Consider the following 25,322-nt stretch of genomic DNA (forward strand, 5'->3'; position numbering starts at 1 on the left):
GGGTTGCACCCAGGGTTGGCTGTCAAACCTTGCATGGTGAGACAAACCCCAGGCCTGCATTCAAACCCAAAACACTTTTGCTTCAAACCTCTTATTCGCAGAGACACTCATGTTCACTTCTCATTTATTGTTTATGCGTTGTTAAATTAGTCAGAGTGGGTTCTTTCAGTCTCTGAGAACCCTTAAACCCTAGCACTCTAAAGCATGAGTCCAGCGTTCCCATTTCCTACTGGCAGATTTGTGCATTTTGCAAGTGTGTGGTAGTAGTCACATCTTTGTTAGGCTGCTTAGAGGTTCAGTAACCTTACAGCAAATAGAAATGGTTTTGGGTGTGCTTGAGAAGCAGAACAGGGTGTGGCAATTGCACCCTCTATATTTTAGCTTCCAAAGCCATGCTTATGGTCACAGTAATTACAACATTCACACATGGAGAAATAGAGCTAAACTCTGTGCCTGTAAAAGTTGAGCTCACATTACACCTTGAGTGATTAAGATGGCATCTTTTTATGTAAATATAATTACTTACTTTATAACATTAACCACATGCTTCCCCTCAGCTCCATAAGATTTCTCTGTATTTTTTTTTTTCTCAGAGATTAGGAATCACAGTTTTCTTCATGTTGCCATGGTTACTGGTCTTACACTGTCTTCCAGTGCAGAGGAATTGGTATTCTGTAGTCACAGAGGCCTAAATTCCTGCTGGACCCAGTGGCCTGCAGACACGGAGCAACAGCTGCCTTCACTGAAGCTGTGTCTGCGCTCATGTTTGTTTGTTGGCTTGTGCTTGTGCTTGAGTTTCTCCACCAACAGCCTTAAATGTGAGATTTCACCTCAGGACAGCATCTAAATTTGTCAGGCTGTGGAGAACGAATGCTACTGCTCCCACCACAGGGTGGTTCACACAAAAGGTTGAAGGTTTAAACTGTGTTTCATTAAAATGGGCAGTGAAATGCTGCACTGAATATCATGTTTCAAAATGACTTGACACCTGGACCAAACTGTTCCGTTTAGTGCCTCTGGATTTTTTCTGAATTGCAACCAAATTGCAATCACATAAAAACATGCAGGATATTATTATTTAGCCCATTAGCAGTGTGGGTGTAGGAATGGCAGGGAGGCATCCGATGGAAAAGTGCTGTGAAATTTTCTGCATTGCCATTGTACAGTTTGGACATTCATGGTCGACAGAGGATGAATCATACTGATTACTATTTTTTGATACGCTATGTTTTTTTTTTAACATCTAATAACTACGTACTTTAAATTCAGGCATCTTAGTGTGCACTGGTCATAGCAGCGGCTTCATGGGTGCTTTTTCAAACCGAGAGTTCTTTCTTGGGTGTTGACCTTAATCCTTATCCACAGGAAGTGCAGCCTTGGTCTGAGGCTCTTGTCTCTACATCTGCGTGCTCTAATGTTAACTATATTCTGACAGGGAAATCCCAGCTGACTGGCCAAGTGATAATTAGAGGTTCCTTTTGAATACAATAAAATGCTTACATGTGCTGTTTTTTCCCTGGAGTTAGTGATTTGGCAGCTATTGACTTCAGAGTTTTTAAATCAGAGGATCAGCCTGATCTGTTCACTTTTAACCTTTTACATCATTCAAAATTAGACTGTCGATGTAGGTTTTGCTGTAATGGATGCTACAGTTTACAGACTGGGTAGATAAACCTTAACAAAGCTGTTGCTGATTGTTACCATATATCAGTGGGAGCTAAAAGCACGTTTTATGTGTGTGTGTGGCGAAATCTGTTTGACAAAGTTTGGGATGTCAGGTCACAACAGCTATTATCAATACAGTACTCAACTACATCACAGGGCAGAGAGCCTCTGGATTTGCTGCACAGAGGGCTAAGTAGTTTAAGGCTAATCCCGAGGAGGCCAATTGATTGGCCTCACCAGTAAAGCAGCATGTGTAGCTGTCATTATTTATTACTGGTGGAGATTATAGGTAAGGGAACATGCAGCAGGACAGTACCAGCAACCAGCACATCTCTCAAGAGACCTGTCTGCTGCAGCCCCAGAAAGAATCTCTTTAACACCACACAAGCTCCCAAGTCTCATCATCTTCACAGTATGTCCCGCTCAAAAAATCTGTGGTGGTCTGAAGCGAGGTGGTGAGGCAGAAAACTGCTCTCTCAACCTTTGATACAGAGAGTGTTGATGCCACACTTTGGCTCCAGACACCATTCGGATCCCACAGTGTGAAATCATGAGCTGAGTGATGTTGTCAGTCAGTAAAAGGCTTTTCTCTGGGGCTGTGGCAGTTAAAAACTGACACTGTGAATGAATTAATCTTCGCCGTACACATTAAATGTCCTGTGAGCTGAACTGTAGTTAATTGAAGGAATAATTGAGAGATTAATCAATAATGAAAATGATCATTAGTTGCAGCACTAATTAGGACAGTTAAGCAGCTGCTATTTTCATAATCGATTCATTGTTTAGGTCATTTCTCTGATCTGTTGGTTGCAGGTTCCAAAATGCAAAGCTTTGCTTCTTTTCATAGTAATCCAACGCAATTGGGAATTTTCTGAAAAATTGACAAAATAACCACAGAAATTTTGTTTTTAGCCAATCTAGATATATTAATTCTTCATCACACTGATGCAAAAATCATGTAAATATTAGATATTGCTATGAAGAACTATCATATATATACTCTGTGTGTGTGTGTGTGTGTGTGTGTGTGTGTATATGTTTGTTGAATCTCAGTCTCAGTTTAATTATTTCAAATCATCAGCTGGTTGTAGTAGCTGCTTGCCTTTGCTTTTGTACGTGTTAGGATTATTAATGTCTTTGGCGTTGAAATTTTGCCAAGGCGGGATCTACATATTAATTATGTTCTTAATAATGCTTATGCACCATGTCTTAATGACTTCCCATATTATTACCTTGCTCTCTCCAACTCACACACACAGCACATAAGCAGTCATCACAGTGATTATGTAGATCAGTGTGTCTGTTCTAATATTAGCAGGCTGTTGTTTATACAGGCAGGGTGGCGCATTTACTTTACTTACTTTCATTTACTTATACATAATTAATACACCTTGGATATTAATTTTTCCACAAGAGTGTGTCTCATCTGTTTTGTGTCTGATGAATTTGTGTGGGTTTGATTCTTGGTGAGGTATAGCTGGCCTGTCTTTGGTCTACCTGGGTCGAAGCCCAGATCTCTAATTCAACAGCTGTTTGCCTAAGTCTTAAACGTACACTTAATTTGAGATGTCTGATATTGTGTTACATCCCCGGCAGTGTCCATACTTAAAATTAGGAAACTAAATATTGAAACAGTTGGTTTAGAAACATGCACCCATGCAATTACAGATGCATACATTTCTACTTTCTGTCCCACAACTCATCTAAAATTTAGATCTGAGGGGAAGTGTGCTCGGTGGAGATGTAAATGATCCTGGTGTGTACTGGCTCGGTTTACTAGGAATAGGTGCGTGAAACTGGAAGGTAGCCCTGCTTGGTTCGTGCTTGAGCTTGGCGGGCTGTGACAGATTGTGGATTGGATGTGGCTTTTCAGGCTTGCAGTTTTTCCAGCTTGTTATGCCGAGGACTGATGAAGAATTAGTGCCATTATGGAAGACTGAGTTTTTCCTCCTGCTCCTGATTTTTTTCAGTCTGTTGGAGGGTTGGACTGCCATGAACCTCGTGTTGCATTTGTTTTCTCAGATTTTTAAGTTTTTGGCACCACTTGAATGTTCCACATCATCACACATAACCATAAACATTCAGCCTGATATACTGACATATCTGACATTACCTTAAACTGTATAGTTTTTCTCAGCTCTCTGGTGCATTCTATGATAAGACCATCTGACCTGAAGCCTACTGACCGTTTAATCAATCCAAATCATTAAGAATTACCTCAGTGACACGTCTTTGCATTCAGATTAAATATGAAAGGCTTGTCTCTTTCTTGGCCTGACCTTGTGGGAGTTGTCTCTCACAGTTACACTTAATTAATCTCTTAATTAACCTATTGATTGCCTGCACTTTCACAGTGAACAGTGCTCTACAGTATTCACAGCTACGAGGGAATTCACTGTCTCTTAATTTTGCAGGTGGTGGAAGTTATCAGTGCACAAAAATCACATGCAGATGAAAACTGTAATTACACCTGTGTGCTATTTTTATTTTCTTTTAGCTCAGTTGCCGCATAATCCAAAATGTTGTATATTAAGGCTGCAGCTAATAATTATTTTCATTACCAATTATTTACTCAATTAACTGATTGAACTTTTTGTCTATAAAATATCAGTGAAAAAAAAATGCACATTATTGTTTCTCACAGCCCAAGCTGACGGGTTCAGATAGCTTGTTTAATTCATAAACAGGCTTATATCCAGAGATTTGTGTATTTTAATATGATATCTAAAATAGAATAGAACAGAACAGAACAGAACAGAAAACACTTCAAGTCTGTGTCCGTGGCTTAAATCTCATCAGTCACTTTGTATAGTTAAGAATACTGATGGCACTTGAGATGAAGGACTTATTCGCCAAATGATCAAACAAAAAACCATCAAATCCTCACAATTAAATCTAGAACCAGTATATGTTTTGCAGTTTTGCTTGAAAAATAATTAAAACAATGAATTAAATTCTCAAAATTATCAAAAGATTATTAATTTATCAGAGGAAAATAGTCAGTATGTAACTAACCATAGTAGGTAAGTAAGATGTCTGTGAGAGATCTTAAGATGAGTAAGAGATCTGAAAATATAAAGAAAAAATATAAGAAAATTTCTTGACTTTAATATTATTTCACGCTCGAGTTGTTACATGAGCAGAATATATTTCTCTGATGGCGAATGTTTGATTGTGGAACAAAAGTCTTTTCATGTTGTTTTATTCTTGAATATTTCTTATGGTAATGTGGTAATAATAGTTGAAAATGTATTATTCAGTTCTTCAGTCTGCCTTTATCTAGCTAAACTAAACATGGAGTTTCTGCCTAAATGTGAAGTGACGCATCCTCCCCCTGAGTGACGGTAATCCTCGGCTCTGGGAAGGGGTGGTAGCGGAGAATAACCAGCATGGGCCCAGAATTTGAAGCGCTCTGAAAGGGATTCAAGCAGATGAAGGAAAAAGAGGCCAAGCTTTTTGGTAATTCCAGCTGCCTTAAAACCCCCACTTGCCCTGTGCTTATTTTAATGATACTCCAAGTTAGGCTCAGGCATGACAGAATTTTGTGCTGTGTTTAACATAATACCGCAACTTAATATTTGCAAGCATAGCAAAGCATGTTGGTCCGGTCTCTGCTGCTGCTGCTTGTTTACTATCTGCACTAATGATGCAAAACCACACCTATTAGATCCATCTTCTGATTTATGGTGCTCTGGCTAACAGTGGGAGGTCCTTGCACTAATGCACGGGGCTCTGCACTGTTAGGTATTCAGCAGTACAACGGTCACAACAGGACACTTAATTATTCTTTATGCAAAATCAATGTTTCTAGCAGCCTCGACAGGCTCCTAGGAGGACAGGCAGGCAGGCAGGCAAAGTGAGGGAAGAATTTTACAGGAGGAGGAGGTGGTGGTGACTGTTGAGGGTAGCTACCTCCATCTCTCACTCCACCCTTTTGAATCCAGGGGACATCATTTTCATGGTTGTCCTCTTAGGGCCTGGAGGCGGGCCTACTGTGACAGAATGACTCTGACAGCTGTGGCAGCCCAATCATCACTTTTGCTTTCATTTTGCATTGCATTGCATTGTCTGCAGCTCAGGAGTTTTGGAAGAAAAAACAAAGAATGGAAAAGCAGAAGGAATCTTGAATCTTGAAATAATTTTGTTGTTCGGGGGTTTCCTGTAAACGTAACACTGCCTTTGGATGCCCTGTCTCTGAGGCTGTGTTAAGCGTTTCATGTTTTAGTTAAGGTACAATGATATTAAAGATGTCCTAATTATGCTGCAAACATATGCATGGTCACACATCCGTATGTGCTGTGAGGGTGTGCAGGTAATGTGAAAGGATTATCAGTACGTTTGCCACCTTCCACTGTTCTCTCTTTGTCAGCTTCCTGCTGTAGTCGAGTTACCCTGGGAACCTCTGCAGCACATGACCTGAATCTCAATGAGCTTTAGCTGCCACTGACCTCTCTGTCCTACCCTTCGCTTACAGTGCACGGTATATACCTACTCATGCGGACACACACACACACACACGCACACGCACACACACTTGCACACACCGCAGCACATGCAAAGATCCTCACATGTGCTGAGGTACTCTAAACAGCTTTGCTTTAAATGCTATTGCTTTATTGCAACAGAAGCCATGGGAGAATGGGACAGACAGTGGTGTCTTCACATATGTTTTCAATAAGAGCACCAGGCAGATTCAGTGTGGAAATGTATCAGCCTGCTACTGTAAGCTGGCCTGTAATCTCAGCCCAGGCCTGAGCTGTGTCACTGGAAGAGCAATGGTTCTCTTTAAAGTATTCTGAATCATTCCTGGGGTTTTCCACTGCCACTGCTGCTTCACATGTGCTATGTAGAAGTTGTGACTAGTGAAAGTGCCTCTCTTGAAATTTCCTGAAATCGATTCAAGAATGTTTTTTGGTATCACTCAAAAAAATCATGACTTTTATATTGCGCTAAGCCTATTTGCTGTCTTATCAGTTGAGCACTACAGATGGTTTGATTCCCAAAAGTGACCTTTTCCCTCTTCTCCATTTGCTTATTCCCTCCTTTAAATCACAGTCTCTTTCATCTTTGACCTCGATCAGCTTCCTGTGATGTTGCTGAATGTCACAGCTGAAAACCTCCCCCTGTGAGACGACTGCTCCATTATATAAGGTGTAACAGAATCAGCAGGGGCCACTGGAAAAGCGAGGTCCAAGACTCCAAGAAAAAGAAAAAGTCAATATCGTTAAATCCCTTTCCAGCAGTTGCTGAGCACTTGGCTTGAATGCCATCATCAATTCCTCCAGTGCACCACAACCAACCAGACATGATTCCCTTTGTTCTCTCTGCCTATCTGGAGCCTAAAGGCACTGCCAGTCTGTTTACCACCCATGTTACCCCCACCCACACACACACACACACACACATACATAGTCCCCCAGGAAAGGTTTGGTGAGCACTGTCCAGCCTGGCTTATTGCAAGTGAAGTGGACCATACCAACAACTCCTGGAGGGTAACAGTCCAGAGAGCCCATAGCTACTTTACACCTGACCTTTATGTGTTTTTTTTTTTTTTTTTTCGCTGACAGGAGCCTACTAACAAGAGGTGGGGATGAAGGGGGAGGGTGAGGGTGGTTATTTGGTTTACCCTGAAGTGGAAACCCGAGCGGACATGTGTGCAGACATCGCTGTCATCTTTATTTAGCATTCTTCTGTCAGCCGGAGCATGTGGAGGTCAGTGTAGCGATGCGAGCGTGCTAGCGCTCGTACACATGTAAACAGCAGTAGCATCTTGTGAGCCTATGTTCAAACCGAATGAGCCCAGACAGACCCTCCCTGCGCGTCTGGCCTGGGACTGAGACCGCTGAATCAGGATGCATCGCCTCGCTCAGGAATTGGCTGCTCCTATGTAAACTAGCTCCAGTGCTTTTATAGATAGAGGTCATAAAAAAAAGGTTGGAAAGATTGGTGACATTTTCTTGGCATTGTACATGATGAAAGAAATGTCAGCTGCTGAGCATGAAGTTTCTCTAAGACTGTAACCTTTCTGCTGGGGGACAGAGGCCTCATGACATGTATGGAAAGTGATGAGAAATCATGTGTCAGCTGCATGTCAGGGTGCAGAAATCACAGCCTTCTGCTCTGTGTGTTTGTGGTACTCCATTTATGCACAGTGGTTATATTGAACAGAATATGAAGATTTTGGTATGGTTTATAGTCTAGATGAGTAGGAACGATAAAACCACAGTCTCACTGCAGGTGCAAATATAATGCAGAAATAGTAAATTATCTTAAGCCTTTACATTTTTCTGTGGTGTAGCTTCAGTGATACAAATTAGCTTAAATTAACAACTAGTTTATGCTGGCTGTTTAACCTAGGGATGGCAGTGTTGGCTAGTTAATTCGTCTGGAATGTGGCCAAGTGAAAAAACTTTAAAAACCCACAAAACACAATCTGCTCAGCACCAAACTACAGGCGGGCACATTTAGCAAGTAGCTGGTGAGCACAGCATAGCTAAAGTGGCAGGTATTCCCCTCAGGAGTTGGTAGAGACCAAAAACAGCTACAAGAGAGTGAATATACTTGCTAAACATCAGCTTGTTAACAGTATCATTTTGAGCTTGTTAGCACACTAACATTAGCGTTTATCTGAAAGCAGGGCCTCGCACATCTGCCAGCCTGGCTGCAGGTCCTTTGTATTGTGTTTGACAACATTTGGCAGTCATGTTTGGCAGCCATTACCAGCTATCAATAAAGTGTGCCATTGTGTGAGTTCAGATGTGTTAACAGTTCACTGAAGGCACCCTGACCAAACACTGTGGCTACATAGATAAGTGCTGTTAAGGTAAGATGTTGTTATGAACACATGCATTAGGCCTTTTTCACAGAAGACATTTTGACATGCCACAGTAGGCAAAGCCCTTAAATACACTGAAGGTAAATCTGCATCAGACAATGATATTTCAGTAAATAGTATGCCTTCAGTTTTGTAATAGTTTGGGAAATGCCCTTTCCTGTTTCAACATGATAGTGCCCCTATGAACAAATCAAGGTCCCTAAAGAAATGGTTTTCCAAGTCTGATGAGGAAGACCTTGACTGGTCTGCACAAACTAGAGCGCAGACTTTGACCCAGGTCTTATCACTCAACATCACTTGTGCTTGGATCGGATCAAATCTCTACAGCCTGGTTCCAAAATCTTGTAGAAAGCCTTCCCAGAAGAGTGGAGGCTGTTATAGCAGCAGATTAATGCCCTTGGTTTTGTAATCAGATATTTGTCAATCACATAACATTCGAGTGTCCATGTACTGTCCTTGGGTGTTGACATACTTTTTTTCCCCTGTAAGTTTAAGTTGCATTACCTGGCCATGTTTGGAGTTTCATTATTTCCTAGTCACAGAGTGGACTGCATGCCCTCTGAGTGCCTGCGTCATGACGGCCGTCAATCTCTGCGACTTGTGCTTCATTAACGACAGCGCTCTCATTGTGTCGGCTGCAGCAGTGTCAAATGCCAGCCCCATAACTCCAGTCTGCAGCAGCTGCATTTAATCAAGCACTGCCTGGCTCTAATCAGCCTGCGCCTTACCCATCTCTGCCTGGCTCGTGGTCATTTTACACTGGCAACAGATTTATAAGGCTGGATGAGAGAGTGCTCCAGTGAGACAGAAACACTCTTCAGCCTTCGCTGCATTCAGCTCGGTATTTCTCCGCTGTTCTTGCTCCCTGAGCCTCTACAGAGCCCGTTTGTCCAGAAAACATGAGACATAGAATTCATTCAGGGGATAGTTTCGCCTGCTGGTTGCAGCAGTTTATTAGAAAGCTGTGTGTGTGTGTGTGTGTGTGTGAGTGTGTGAGTGTGTGTGTGTATTTGAAGGCTGTTCTTTGGCTGGTGACCTCTTTCCCTCCAGCCTCCTTGTGGCCCCCCTCATCAACTCCATCACCATATGGAAACAGCTGGTCCTTGGCGGTAGGATGCCCTGTGAGGCAGCCTGGAGAGAGACAGTGCTGCTTCACGCAGGAAGGACAGACACAGGGAGGTGCGGCAAGAGTGGGGAGGCTTGTTAGGGAAAGATTATGGATTCGGTTGTGGAAGTGTAAACCGTCTCACTAAGCTGGTAGAGATTAAGTTTTTATTCTTTAAGACTTAATAGGAACACAGACAGTGTCGTCCTTTGCCTTTGAAACACTACATAGATTTACAGGCGGATGTCATCACAGTTCAGCCGTGTGAGGGGAATTTTTGTAGAAGCGCGTGCCGAAGCAACTGGCTGTCTTTTTGTGTTCAAGTAGAGGAGAAACTGCTTCCTTGAACCATACTCAGAAACAGCCCTGGATCATTATCCAAGCCAGGGGAAACTGCTACTATAAACACTCACATTCTGTAGCCGTGTTATGCTCTGCATTGGTGCAAACCAGTCACGGGGAAGCAGCCAGGCAGAAATTCTCCCGTTGTGTGCCTGACAGAGCTGTGTGTCTCCTTCGGGCGTCTGTAACAGAAGAAGTGTTTCAGTGGAAATCCCTGACATTTACTTGACCTTACATGGGAAAGTTTGTTTCTCTCTAAAGATGTGTCGGCTTTTTGCGGTTTTTGTGTCGTCCTATCGTTGTTATTTGTCAGAAAGTGGGACGATTTAGTCATTCTTCAAAGTGTTTGTGTGTACTGTATGTGGAGTGAGTGAGAACAGCGGTGGTCATGGAGATTCAATCTTTATCCCCTTCTGGTACCGTATCCGCCTCAAAGGCCGCTGGTCCGTCATCAGTGACAGCAGTGACACTGAAAACACAGATCAAAGACAGGATCCACCCCTTTCTAGCTGCAGCAGCTTTTGGCCAACTGAGCCTTTGAATGTAAGGATGGAAGGAGGGAGGATAGAGAGGAATTTAGACAGACAGACAGAGTTGTCATCTGTTTGGGTGGCATCAATTCTCAACGGGCTTTGACAGGTCTACAAAGCAGGACTCTCTTTTGTTTCTCGCTGCTCTTTTGTGTCAAAAGTCTTTCATTGGGGTTTCCTGAAGTTTGGTTGTCCTTTATTTAAATAAAAGTATAAAATGTCACAGCGTCGTTTGACTTCGTTGCTGAGAACAAAAGTTCAGATTAAAATTAGACATGGTTCTTGTACATGGTCATAAAAACCTCAGCGGGTGTTATTTTAACCACAGTCCTTTGTTTTTGTCCTCTTGTTCACAGCAAAAAGCCTCAGGCAAGGTGCTGTTTGACCTGGTGTGCTCCCACATGAACCTCATTGAGGGTGACTACTTTGGCTTGGAGTTTCAGAACCATCAAAAAATGATGGTAAGTGAGCATGAAAATGAAACAGAACCTCTTCTTATACATCGCAGAATTAGTTTTGCTTAAAACCAGCTACTCAGTGATATTTATTTTTTCTTTTTCCACAGGTTTGGTTAGACCATATTAAGCCCATTATCAAGCAGCTCAGGCGTAAGTGTTTCAAAATGCTTTGACATCTTCTTTCAGTGCACCTTTTTCTTTGAATTCTTCAATATCTTATTTGGAAAAAATCAGTTATGAGTGACTATACAGTATGATCCACATGAATCTCACCCAATAAAAACGAAACTGTCCTTAACTAACTTATTTTGTTGTTTATTACAATACTTATCTATCTCACACAGGACCGAAGCACACAACCCTGAGGTTTGCCGTGAAGTTCTTTCCTCCAGATCATGCCCAGCTACTGGAGGAGCTGACAAGGTGAGCTCCTCTCCACATAATTGAACTCATTCAGTCTTCCAGCAGGCACTGAGATGCAGATATGCAAAGTGTCAATGTAAATGACTTCAGCTGTGACTGGGAGCTATTGTAGAAGCATAAACGAAACATGCGCTCCGTTTCCCCAAAGATTTATTCCCTACTCAGCTTTGCGATTCTCATGTCATGGCTGCCATGTTTCTGATTTAGCTCTGTGGAGATTAGCATGGCAGTAATGATTTTCCGGCTTCTGTTTCCTTTTTGTGGAGCTGGGTCATCATTTACACGTTTTCAGAGTCAGAGAGGAGCAATAACAGGCGTGCAGAAGGTAATGTCCCTCTGCCACAGTTGTGTAAGTCCTGTTAAGTGTTAAATGATCCATGGTGATATCAGTATTTGAGACCTCATATACAAAAAAGGCATACTGGAGGTGCTTACATTGATATGCATGGTATATGATAAAAATAATTATAAAAAGTAAGAAATGACAGATCATTTAATAATGAAAATAATTCTTACTTATAGCAGCAGTCGCACATATACATTTATTCCCCTACATGTAACCCCACATCTACTTACATACTGTACACATGCACACTTACATGAACATATGTAAACGTGTAGATTTATATGCCTATTCATTTTGTACATTTATCTGCATGCTATGGCAAAACCTGCTGCCAAAGCAGACTATCCACCATTACAGAGAGCAGAACTATGTATTTGGCATCACAGTTTGGATGAAATTGGCAACAGTTCACGCCTTGGTAGCTGAGTAGTTACGTCACATGACACAAAACCACAATGTCCACAGCTTGAGTCCAGCCAGGGACCTTTGTTGTATCCCCCCCCCCGGCTTCCTGTCAGCCTCTTCACTGTCACCTGTGCAATAAAGGCAAAAATCTAAACAAAAACTAAACTTGCTTAATTTTTATTATTTAAACTGATCATTAAACCTTTTATTTAGACAAAATTGGGTCTTGCTCTGGCTTGCTTCCAGGAGAAGCAGCACTGTAAGACAAGACAGTCAGTAAATCTTCTAAATGACTTCACTCAACCTATTACTTAGTGAATCCAAAATGTGCACTGGGCCAACTCTGTTGGCTAAAAGGAAGTCTAGTGTAAAATAAGAGGAGCCAGAGTACATTGTGTTTGATCAGAAATTTAGTTGCAGCAGTTCTCCTGTTTGAATTCAGCAGTAGATGTTGTTACAGTGCAGATCCAGAAGTTCATTTGATCTTGCCCTAGTGCTGGAAACCACCGCCACCGCATCGAACCTGTTGTATAATGTGAAAGTTGTTTGTGTTTGTGTGCAGGTATCTGTTCGCCCTCCAGATCAAACAGGATCTTTCCTGTGGACTTCTGACCTGCAATGACAGCAGTGCCGCACTGATGGTCTCCCACATTATCCAGTGTAAGTCCCTCGTGGCTGTTTTCTCATTTAGCTCCAGAGACCAAAGCATCGACAGATCAGATAACTGTCTTTGAAAACACATTATGCTTTTTTTCCACTCAGAGCTTATCATCAAACATTGTCATATACCACACCACACACCATTGAAAATTGATTATCTGTGTGTTGCTATGGATACCTTTCAGTTAGATGCCTGAACGTAATCTTGCAGAACTGCTTCAGAACTACCACACATGCCGCCGTGCCAGGGAATACTGAGCATTTTCATAACCTGACATTTCTGAGTCACAGTCTGTTGCCCAATAGTGATCAAAGACAACATGAAAGATGATGGAGATGAGTTCAACTTTGTGTCTGCATATGATTATGTTGACACAATTTAACATTGTTATATTTGTATGAGTGAATATCTTTGGGAAGAATGGTGTTTAATTCTGTGTCAAACAGCATTAAAGCTGCTCTGGAGGCTTACTAAGTAATTTAATCTTGTTTTTTCCTTCCATTTATGAGGTGCCAGTATTTTGTAGCAGGTATTTCCACAATAACATGAACTTTTTCCTGTCTTCCCACTGACTTTTCAGCTGAGATTGGGGACTTTGAGGAGAGTCAGTGCCGGTCACACCTCCTCAACAACAACTACATCCCAGATCAGATGCCCCTGATTGACAAGATCATGGAGTTTCACTCAAAGAATGTGTGAGTCTCTGAAACTGAAGTATTGTGAGCTGTGTCCAGTCTTAAAATAATGCTTTCCTTGGATCCAGTCAGAGTTTCTCTTTAACTCTACTCATAAGGTCACTGAAGCCATCACTCAACACAACTTATTCTGTTCACCCGTGAACAGGGAAAGTTATTTCAGACCTCGTGCATGTCCTGCGGGGGAAATTTTATTGTACAGGTGACAGATTCAGGAAAGCAGCCATCACATAAATGGATTCTTTCTGAGAGTGTTTTGTGCAGTGCTTTATCGTAGATCTACTCAGAAAAGCCAGTCTTTGTAAGTTGTTTTACAGCTTCTGGCCAGAAGTGGATATGAGCTTGACTGCAGCTCTGACAACAAAAGGCTGCATTGCTCAGAAAAAAAAAAAGAGCACAGAAAGCTTCCTTCAACCCACCAAATGACTCACACAGCTGTTGTCACTGGTTTAGTAGGTTAAAAACCCAGATTTTCAGAGTGTATTCTCAGGTGTCTAACGCAGGAGTTTGTGTGAAGTGAATTTGGTTATTGAACTTGGCTCTTTTTACCCAGTACTTTTCCTACTATCTTCCTGTAGTTGAAGAGCGGTATGCTGCCGGGAGTGTATTACTGGAGACCTTCCAGATCTCCTCCCACCATCCTGCCTCAAAATGTCAAAATCATCAGTGCCCAAGTTTGAACATGAGCCAAAGCTTTGCCAGCCCTCGTCTCACCTCTGCGTTACAGTGAGCCGTGCCAGAGATGGTCACACAGTGGGCGGCTGCTGCTACATGAAAGGAGTTCGATTAGATTTGACTGCTCTCTTTGACTTGCTTTTTTTCCTCCCCCAGGGCTTTCTTAGTTGATAACTGTAACTGCAGTTCTTCTGGTCGGATGCTGTGCTGAGTTAAATCTCTTATTAAGTGCCACACACACAGGAAACAGGAAGGCTTATCCACTGATAAGAATTAGGAAAGTTAGTTAGCGTTTGCAGTCCCTCCCCAACCTCTCACCACTGCTCCAAACACTCAGATAAACATGAGAAACCTAGACCCACTTGGACTTGGTCTTTCACCTCAATTAGTGAGACACACAGCAGGGTGATAAGCAGGGATTTAATTTATTTGTCCAAAAAATTGCTGCAAGGATAATGAATGCTACAGTTTGCTCTTGTTAAGTCAAAGTGTTAAGACCTTGGTTTGTTGTACTCGATTCATCCTGCCTACTCTGGTCTTTTACAAAACACATCCTGGCGCCAGACAAAAACATCAGATATTTGTGGAGTGATGAGGAAACTCTGTCGTTCCTCGGTTAATACATTAAATAAACATAAAAGTAATATTTCCTTTCCACTGATTTCTACTGTTTGACTGCTGCTCTTTTAATTACATCATTGTGTTGCACCATCATCTTGTGCAGTGATTTAATGGCAAGAGAAGGAGGAATTGTGTTGCCAACTGTTTATCTTGATTACAATGTCCTCGTAACAGTGGTGGATTAATACACGTTTTTCATTTTTCATGTAGATTTTCAAGAAATTTGACATCCAGATGGAAACTTGACTACACATAGATAAGCTATATCAATCTTTTGCTACACAGACAACACTTGTTAGTAGGATTTATTTGTTGTTAGTTGGTTAGTTTTCGTGGGATTTGTTGACAATATGGAAAATATAAAATATCGCCAACCTTAAACTTGTTACTGTTGTGTTTTGTGTTATAGAGGTCAAACACCAGCAGAATCAGACTATCAGTTACTAGAGGTGGCACGAAGGCTGGAGATGTACGGGATTCGCCTTCACCCTGCCAAGGATCGTGAGGGCACGGCATTAAGCTTGGCTGTGGCACACACTGGTGTCCTGGTCTTTCAGGTCAGTCACACTGGTTTGTAGGTCAACACTTTTATCTGTGTAATGACGATTGTTGTAAGAAGTTATCTGCACGGCACAGATGTGAATATGAAAACACTGTGATTGAGATAAGCATTTTGCTTTTGGTTATTTGTGTTAATCAGTTCACTTCCCTTTATAGTTTTGGTAGTGAAAGTGTTGTTTTTTTAAAAACCAAAATTAAAAGTTCATTCCATTTTTCAGGGACACACAAAGATTAATGCCTTCAACTGGTCTAAAGTTCGTAAACTGAGCTTCAAGAGGAAACGTTTCCTCATCAAGCTGAGACCAGATTTAAATGTAAGTTATGTTGCTGAATTGTACTGTGTATAGTTAAATCATATAATAAATGTAATGTAATGTAATAAATGTAATGCTCTTCGTTGCACTAGAGTTCATATCAGGACACTCTGGAGTTTCTGATGGCCAGCAGGGACTGTTGTAAAGTCTTCTGGAAGATCTGTGTTGAATATCATGCCTTCTTCCGCCTCTTTGAGGAACCTAAGCCCAAACCCAAGCCTGTGCTCTTCACACGAGGCTCGTCATTCAGATTCAGGTAGAGAGAGTTTGCATTATAAAGCTGGTTTCTGTCTTCCAGGTCTGCAGACACACAGCACTTTTACGCCCATCACTTAACAGTCTACTACAGCTCTGCCTGAATAGCTCATTATTATCTCTGCTGTACTTCTCTCTGCAGCGGTCGCACACAGAAGCAGGTGATGGATTACGTGAGGGAGTCTGAGTTTAAAAAGATCCCATTTGAAAGGTAATGGCTGCAGTTATGTTTGACATAGTTGGTCTGTGTGAGGGTACCCAGAGTGCATAGCACTGACCTTCAGTGTCATGTCTGCCAGGAAACACAGCCGGGTCCAACACAACAGCCGCCTGTCGCCGTTGCCTTCTCCACGTCACCATGAAGTGCCAACAGAAGTGAGTGTCTGAGTCTTTTTATTGCATCTGTAGTGGACATCTTGTCTTATGTCTTATGTCATTATATTATCTCATTATTGTCATCACATTATGCTTCCATCTACACAAAGCCTTTAGTGGTACCTTGTGAATTTTTCATTCAAACAGTTATGTTACATTAAAAATTTCTCATCAGAAACCACTGATGACTTTTTAGTTATTCCTGATCTCTTTTTTTCTTACATACTTGTCATGCTGTACTTAATATGTCATTAGTCATTTGAAAAGATCTCACTATATTCATTTTTATTTTCGCCTATTAGATTTGAGGTGCATAGCAGAGAGCCTTAACCAAACTATGAGTCACTTGTGAGGAAGATGAAAAAACTATTTACTGAGAAACATTTTTACAAAGATATTGTTGTGCTCCTAGTCAGCGCACCTTTAGTCCTTGCACCCTGGCATGCACACCTGCTTGCATTTCCAGTTTATATCAATGTTTACATCGACTTGGAGTCTGCTTCTTTCTGGCCTTTTGTTTTACATTTACTGGCACATTACCTCCAATAACTGTCAGTCAGCCTATCTTGCCACCCTGTGCACATATGTGTACACGTGCATCCTATACATTCAAATTTGCTCATCAAAACAGTGTCACAAGTTCCCACAGGTGTTCACAAACTTTTACTTTAATTTTCTTTTGCTTTAATTCTCTGCTTTTGTCTGTTTCTGTCAGAGGGGTACTCCCAGGGACAGGGTCGACTCTGCTCCTCGGCGTCATTGGAAAGAGTCGGTGCTGGTGAGCGCAGAAGACCCCTCAGTCTCACGGATAACAAGGGCGAGCCCCTCCCACCAGAGAAACGGCCACGAGGACAGAGCGGGGTCTGTGTCCAGGACAGAAGAGATGAGAGGCTCCACACCACAGGCCCACCCAGAACATCTGAGTACAGGTCCAGCATCTCAGGCTGCCAGAGGCAGCAGCTCTTCCATCCCTTATATTGACTGCAGTGATATAGATAGTGAATATAACATGGGCAGGGACCAGGCTACTAGGATGCATTACAGCTATAGGGAGCAGGCCATGCTCCGCCGGGGGTCTGGCTCTGGCAGCATAAACGGGCCTTTGCAGGCCCAACAGGAGCACTTTCTGGGTAGGATGCGGTACAGGGAGTCTCCTTCATCTTCTAAACCATCGCTCAACATGAGCCATGAGCTAGATGAGTCTCCCAAGCAGCCATACAAAAGGCCTGATCAAAGTCCTATCCATGGCACCATGACAGATGTCAGTGCTCACAGCAGAGTGAGGCATAGCAGCAGCCCTCTCACGGCCCCACAAATGATGGGTTCAAGGAGTGTCACCTCCGGTCCTGCCATGGACACTTTCCATCAAGCAGCTTCCCCCAGTCACGCTGAGCAGAACGGCTACAGCTCTGCTCCCCTTCGCTTCGATGAGGGTAGGTACTCCCCGATCCCGAGTCGCTCTCCGCACTTACAAAAGCTCCACAAAATGCGTCACCGCTCCGACACAGACCCAAACCAGGGAGCGTCCTCGACAGGGCAAGTATCACGTCCTGTCCTGTCTCGGGCTGAACGTATGGCTGCTCTTGAGCGCCGCATGATGGCCAACGGGCTCTCAGCACCGGGCAGGTCCAGGGCCAGTCTGGGGCAGAAACACTTAGGTAGGCAGGCTGGTGTCACACACGTGGGAGCGGTTCAAATGAACGACGGCTCCACCACCAGTGGTTCAGAGTCCAGTGAGTCTGAGATGGAGACGAACAGGGGCAACTGCAGCAGCCCCCTCATGTGTAGCAATCCAGTGGAGGCCAGCTCCCCTTCCCCTATACCCAGGAACAAATTTTCTTTTGGCAGCCTCCAGCTGGATGAGGAGGCAGATGAGGACGGGTGCCATGCCTTCAGCGATGAGGATAGCGGACAGATTTTCAGCTGTTAGTGCGCAGAGAGATTCAAACCATCTCCACAGGAGAGTTTTCGTGGTTTAGTCTTGAGTCCAGATGCATGATGAAAAATGCTGCATCCAGTGGGTGACAGATTATTTCTACCAGGAGACTGCTCAAATCTCCACATTCTGTGTTCACAGTAGTCTTCTTAAGCACAGCACTACCTACTCAAAGCGCGGTTCCCTTTGCAAGGTGGCATGAAGGCAGGAAAGTGTTCAGTGCTTTCCTGTTTGGTGTATGGAGGGGCTTTATCTCTCAGCCTCCCTCTTTGATTGTATTCACATGTCCCTGAAGAAATGCACAAGTGCCATGTTAGGATTTAACACTGACTTACTACTAATTCATGGCTCTGTTTATGTGGGTTTTACTTAAGTATGATCAGAGATTTTAATCATCATTTACTGAAAGGTGACTTAGAGAATTTATTGTCAGTGTTTTGTAGAGTTGCTGAATGCTCAGTTCAGTTACTGTCTGAGTTGCCTTATGATTTCCCCTTAGGGAAATAAACATACCATTTCTGTAATTGTCCGTTGACAGATGTGTTCTCTGCAGGATAACTTGGCAAAGTTGGTCAAATTTTGTACATACTTCTGCACAACGCACTTTGTGCTCACTATTGTCAATATTTTGTGGAGTCCCAAAAGAGCTGTGAATGTGTAACTGTGGTGGTAATTGTTAAGTTTCAAGGCATATGTTTTATGTTTTCTTCACAAAGGTGGTAGGAATAGACAAGAAATACAGCAACAGGAGTAAATAAAACCTCACAGTATTTTAGTGAGTATTGTCTTCTAGCACTAGAGACCAGCAGGGGCTTGGTCAGGCTGAGGTTAAAATAAATGTCCATTGCACTGGTAGTTTAGCCACTCCACAACAGTTTATGGCTCTTGTGCTCACCCCTGGCACTCCCCTCTGCACTTGACTCATGCTCGAGTATATCTGGCAGTAATGTGGTATCAGCTATGGTATCCACAAACTTTACAATCTTTGCATGAAAATACCACTGCACTTTTATTTATTTATTTTTTTTGGTCTTCTTTCCAGTTTTCATTTGCACTTCTGTCTTCATGTTTATTTGTGTTGTTTTAATCTGTTTGAGAAATAATCTTTATGTCACATTTCTGTTCTTTCTTTTTTCTTTTTTTCTAATGTATGCACTTGTCTGTCAGCATGAAACTGTCGTATCTTGTCTTTTTTTTGTTTTGTTTTGGTTTTTTTTGTTTTGGTTTTTTTCTCAGCTGTGACTGCATTTAAACCTGCTCTGTCACTCACTACAGTCTGTGTGGTGGGGGAAAAAAAAATCAAGTTTACCAGTATCTGGGTTCCCTTCTCTGCAGTGATCCAGCTAACAGTTAATTATTCCAGAGGAGAGAGAGAACGTCGGGTTAAGGATGACAGGAGCTTGAACAGAAGCAGGGTTCTGTAGCTGTGTGTGTGTACTATACGTGTGAAAGGCAGTTTAAGGGCAGCACCTCAAAGCACAGAGTCTCTTGGCTCATCCATCACTGTCAACTGCCTTTGCAGTGCTCCCAGACGTTTTTAGCACGGATGTCAAAAAGTATAGCTGTGGTGTGATTTTTATGAGCCTGTTTTAGATTTCTAAATTATTTGATGTTTCGTCACGATCAGCGGTGAAACTATATTGACACAAATTTCTACTGCAGCGTTATGAAGAGAGAAGGTATGTTTTTTGTGGCAGTTGCTGGATCGCTGCAGAGTGAGGGAACCCTCTCTGGTGCACACAGCTCTCTCACAGACCTGGAGTAACACCCTGCTGTACAAAAACGTAGTAATTTGGAGCAGATAGAAAACGGCAGTTAAATTGTAAATTTACTCTAAAACATCTAACATCTAACGTGCTTGTTCAGCTCAAAGTCCAAGGTCTGTAGGTGAGACTTGTGTGTGTTTTCAACCACTGGTGTCCTTCAGGTGTGTGTTTCCAGTGCATGCTGCGCTAAACCAGGGCCGAGGCATGGTACAAATCATGCTGCTCTGCCCTGGCTGCTCTCTGCATGTGCTGCACTGTATGTACTGTAATATACAGGTAGTTCTCACAGTCACCTCACTGTCATTTCATACTTTTATATAACAGATTACAGTATTTGATGTTAGAGTGGATTTTAAGACAAGGAAGTTAAGCACTACTATAGTGACCAATTTCAAAATAGCAGGTAAATATGCCGTATTTTCACTGTGTCGCTATTAAAAGTAAATTGAATGTAAAACTGACTGGTGTATGTTATCAACTGACTTTTTACTGTAACACAGTCATAAGTGACACAAGGCTGTTAATTCAAAATCTTTAGATTTATAAACATATTTTTATATTTTAATGTTAGATAATAGGCTAGAAAACTATGAATTCACACTTCTTTTTCTAAACTTTCCCCTCAGTCTCTCACTCAGTCTCTCGTTCAGTCACTCACAGTGTCCCTCAAGACGCTCCCCGGACTTTTACCTTTTTATCCTGCTTTTCTTAAAATTTATATTCATTTAACAGTGTATATATGTTACTTTAGAGTCAATAAAGGTGACCTTTATGAAGAGCCATTTCTGAATCTTCTTTTTGAGATCCCAGAAGTTGGTGCCTGGCGCTCATTCTAGATGTTAGGCCTTTCCCCTTCATCTTCCCTGTAGTTTTGTGGTGTTGGTTGGTGAGTGTCTGTGCATATACGTCTCTTCTTTACTTCTCTACTCATTTGTAGCAATCTGTCTGAGTCGCTCCTTCCCTTTGTAGTGTTTAGACGAAGTCTTTCCCGGAGTTTTGCTGGTACGTGGAGCTAATTGCAGTGTGCATGTGTGCATCACTCTTGCGTTTGTGCCGACACACCAGGACAGCAGAGAGAGATTGGCAAGTTGGCAGCTATAACATAGTAAGTAAGCTGAGTGAACACTGTCAGTATAGATGACATTAAGTAAGTCGTTCTCCTTGCTCATCCTGCAGTATGTGTCTCAGCTTGTGCATTGATTGACGTGGCACAAAAGGCTGCCAGAGCTGTCTGGACTGTAGAGTGAGTCACGGCTGGCTTTTCACTTTCTGCAGGCAGATCCCCCAGCTAGTCATGAGTATGTTTCCTGTATGGCTGAGGAAGATCTGGGTCAAACTGTGTTTGTAAATACTAAAATAGTTTTGTGTAGCCTGTGTAGTTTGCCACTGGGTGATGTTTGTCTTGTTGAATGATGAATTGAATTCTGGAAAGTTTAATTAGCATCGAAATGTCACCACAGTAGGTATGGAACTGGACTTTTTGTAGAGCTTCGAGTAATGGTTATTTTCATTTTTAATTAATTTGCTGACTGTTTTTCCCCTAATCCATCTCTACAAGATGTCAGAAAATAGTGAAAAATGTCCATCACGGTTTTTCCAGAGACCATGGTGACATCTTCAAATTATATTGTTTTGTCAAGAGCCTCAAAACATCTAAGAGATTAATTTTAAAAATGATATAAAAAGATTTTTTTTTTTTTTAGCTTTTCTTAAAAATTAACTTAAACAGTTATTTGGTTATCAAAATAGTTGCTTAATTTTCTGTCACTATTATATCCCTGACTTCATAGGAATTCTCACAATGTGTCAAACTTTACCTCTTATGCATATTTGACTCTAACTTCGATCTTTTCTCCTCTGATTGCGGCTGCTCTGTGACACCGTGCAGGTGTGGTGTCCAACAGTCCTCACCTGTCTGCGTCCTCCGGTCACTCCCATGGCATGGTCAATGGTCAGAAGTCACTGGATCTGTGCGGACACAGTCCCAACGGCCGACAACCCTCCCCACTCACCAGCCCACTGCTCAACGACGCCTGCAGCGTTCGCACGGACGATGAAGACGAGGTTCGGAGGAAGGTTTGTCAACAAGAGACACTTCAATAAGTTGCTAAGTTGCATCAGTTCTTAAGATTTTTTTCCCCAAAGTTGTGCTTCAAAGCCATCATCACATACTCAAAATAGCAGTGGACCTAGATTACATGTCCTGAATAAATCTCCACTGGGATTGAAGCTGAGAATTTTCTTGTAAATTTACTAGAAAAATGGGTTAGACAGGTAATACAACTGACGAGACAACAAATACTTTTGGATGTTCTCGAAGTAGGATAGTTCTTGCTCAGTATCCTCATTCTGTTGCGTTGTCTTTGCAGAGGTTTCCAACAGATCGGGCCTACTTCATCGCAAAGGAGCTGCTGACCACGGAAAGGACATATCTGAAGGACCTGGAGGTGATAACTGTGGTAAGACGGGCCAAGTTCACTCTCCAACTCACTGCTCTGCTGTTCATTTTCTCCTGCACTGTCCTCTGGGTAGAAAACATTGATTATTCCGGTTAGCTGCTCCATTGCAGAGCGCCCGCCAAAACACAGAGTCAGGCAGTGACACAGGGATATTTTGGCAGATGCGATTTCATTTTTTATTCATTCCCCACACTCATGCCCTGAAATGCATTTATCTTTCTCACTCAAGGCTGTGAATACTAAACTGCGTTTGTGTTTAAAGAGATAGATGGATTTAGCTGCACGTGACTCCCTATTTCTGTCTGCTCCTCTGGATTTCACCGGCTCGCTACAAGCATATGGACACCATTTCATTTGATAATATCGCAGGAGGAAATGCAGCAGAAAACAGGATATTAAATGTGCAGTACAGCTCCTTCAGCTGCAAACAAGGAGGATGTCCTTTGAGGCTGTACTGAAGCGCTACTGCCGTCTGTACACGCATGTGGAGAAAATGCATCACTCCTTTTTGCTGGCGGGTTTAAAGGCTGCAGCTTCTCTCGTCTTGTAACTTTCAGAGAAGCCTTTCACGCATCTCATAAATATTTGGGTTGGCTCATGTCCTCGTTCTTGTTTCAGCTGTGTGTGTGTGTGTGTGCGTGTGCGTGTGCGTGTGCGTGTGTGTGTGTGTGTGTGTGTGTGTGTGTGTGTGTGTGTGTGTGTGTGTGTGTGCGTGTGCGTGTGCTGTCCCTCTAACTCCGTCTCTTCCCATACGCTGGTTGGTAATACTGCTGTTGGGGGTGAAGTCATCTGAGCAACAGCTGGTGCTTCTTCTCAAACCCTTCTAGAAACATTCGCTTTTCCTAAAACCCACTTCCCTTTCCCATCATGTCAGCTAAATAAAACTGTTTTCAGCATTTTTACATGCAACATTTGGCTTCAGTGTGACTTAATGAAATGATAGTGTTACGAATGATTGGCTATTGATTCTTCCATTCATCCTCAAGCAATTAAAGGATTTAAGAGATGTCACAAGGCTGAAGTACTACAGCAGAAACACAGAGGGCTTTTGGAGGCATCCTGTGAAAATCTGCTTCAACACAACATTGACCAGTGCTTTTCTTATAATCACCAGTCTGTGTTTGTGAGAAAGGATCACTTTTCATGTCAACAGCCGCTTAACAAGAATGAGACCGGAGTACCATGGGCACAAAACAAACACAAAAACAAAAAAATCTGACACAGCAAATACTCAGTAGGCTACATCCAAGTGACATTTATTACACAGTCTCTTCAACTCTTCTGAACAAGACAACACTCTAAAATCTCTGGAAATCCCTCTGGTATCTCTCTCTGTAATTGTGGTATTATAGATGAGCCAAGTCAAATAACTTTTTCTTATCCAAGATCACAAATTTTCTTTGAAGGGCTTCACAATGTCTACAGCACACAACACCCTCTATCCTTAGACCTTTGATTAAGATAAGAAAAACCCCTCCGAAAAAAGTTTTATGGCAGTGTCCTTCTGTTTTCAAAGTGTCCTAAATCCATCACAGTATGAAGGATTTCATCTCTGGTTTTTAAGTTTCCTTGAGAGGTAATCATGGTTCGTACTTCTGCATTGAAATGTCTGGGCCTATTGACCGTAAAGTATGTGTAACAGTAGATGTGTGTAAACCAAATTTCGCACATTAAACGAAAGTTCACTGTATGCATGCATTTGTGTTGATCGCAGTCTTTTCAGAGTGCTGTGGGACAAGATGAGGCGACTCCGGACTCTCTGAAGACCACCATCCTCTCCACCTTCGAGCCTCTGCACAAGTTCCACACAGGTTTTCTCAGGGAGGTGGAGCAGAGGCTGGCTCTGTGGTGAGACCCCCTTCAAAATTCCTTGGTTTAAGAAGAAGTACTATAATAAGTTGGTGTGGTTTTGGTCCAGTGTACCACAACCCCTGCCCCATTTTTTAATGAGCTTTAATGGCATTTCGTCTGAGAGGGCGACCTGGTCCCCTTAGTTGACCCCAGAAGCCATCGTCTCCATGACAACAGTCGTGCTTCGCTGTGGCCGGCCTTTTCTTGCCTGTGGGTTTCTGCTGTCTGATCTCCTTAATGATGTTGTGCTTTATCAAACACACACTGAATCACACACACACATTCAGACATGCAGACAGTGATGCATAAAGCCTGTCAGGCTGTTAAATTTACGCCCATTAACTGCAGACATGCAGTATGGTAATTTTCATTTCATAGTCATCGTTAGAACTCCAAATTAAAGCTGCAAGTGATATTAAGTCAACGCTGCTGATAAGAACCACATTCAAATGTGTATGCAAATTATCCAGCACTACATGTGTCTCTTTACTGGCTTTGCATATTCAAATATTATAGTAGATATGCACCTTTGTTATTGCGACCATGATTAGAAAGCTGTCTGTCATAGATGAAGAGGAACGTGTATAACAGGCTAATATATGCTTCCCTAGAGCTACTGCTAAAATACTGTACCAAATTGAGAAATATTGTGAATGAATCCAGTAATGGCAGCCCTTTACTTTTGCTCCCAGCATGGGGAAAGTCATGCTCAAGGGAGACACCTGCTGGTTGGTTTCTCTCAAAGTTAAAAGAGATCCAACTTCACTGAAATTTTTCTTACATAAAAACTGATATGAAACTGGTCTGAATAATCAATGAGCTTAGTGTGTAGCTTAGCCTATTAATTCACTGTCTACAATAATAACACTTATAATAAAGTTTATTTATATAGACTGTATCAAAGCCAGATGTCACACATTGCTTTGTAAGTACAAAATAAAAAAAGCAGACAGATTTACCCAAACTAAGGTTATTAAAAAAAAAAAAAAACTTTAAGTAAATACTTTTTAGAAACAATATAAAAGCAGTAAAGGAAGTTAAAGA

The 25,322-nt window shown here is 42.2% G+C and overlaps 1 protein-coding gene across 1 annotated transcript in view; it reads left to right on the forward strand.

The window, feature by feature from the left end:
• LOC121194724 (FERM, ARHGEF and pleckstrin domain-containing protein 1) overlaps positions 1 to 25,322 on the forward strand; it is a 50,154-nt gene that overhangs the window by 17,061 nt on the left and 7,771 nt on the right. The window contains exons 3-16 of the mRNA XM_041057723.1: positions 10,834 to 10,938; positions 11,043 to 11,085; positions 11,280 to 11,358; positions 12,672 to 12,769; positions 13,351 to 13,465; positions 15,171 to 15,318; positions 15,541 to 15,636; positions 15,729 to 15,892; positions 16,034 to 16,102; positions 16,191 to 16,266; positions 16,982 to 17,195; positions 21,857 to 22,044; positions 22,338 to 22,427; positions 24,142 to 24,275. Of these exons, the coding sequence (XP_040913657.1) occupies positions 10,834 to 10,938; positions 11,043 to 11,085; positions 11,280 to 11,358; positions 12,672 to 12,769; positions 13,351 to 13,465; positions 15,171 to 15,318; positions 15,541 to 15,636; positions 15,729 to 15,892; positions 16,034 to 16,102; positions 16,191 to 16,266; positions 16,982 to 17,195; positions 21,857 to 22,044; positions 22,338 to 22,427; positions 24,142 to 24,275 (1,619 nt within the window). The remainder of the gene's footprint in view (positions 1 to 10,833; positions 10,939 to 11,042; positions 11,086 to 11,279; positions 11,359 to 12,671; positions 12,770 to 13,350; positions 13,466 to 15,170; positions 15,319 to 15,540; positions 15,637 to 15,728; positions 15,893 to 16,033; positions 16,103 to 16,190; positions 16,267 to 16,981; positions 17,196 to 21,856; positions 22,045 to 22,337; positions 22,428 to 24,141; positions 24,276 to 25,322) is intronic.

Source organism: Toxotes jaculatrix, chromosome 15 (assembly GCF_017976425.1).
Source record: "Toxotes jaculatrix isolate fToxJac2 chromosome 15, fToxJac2.pri, whole genome shotgun sequence".
In the NCBI taxonomy this organism is placed as follows: Eukaryota; Metazoa; Chordata; class Actinopteri; family Toxotidae; genus Toxotes; species Toxotes jaculatrix.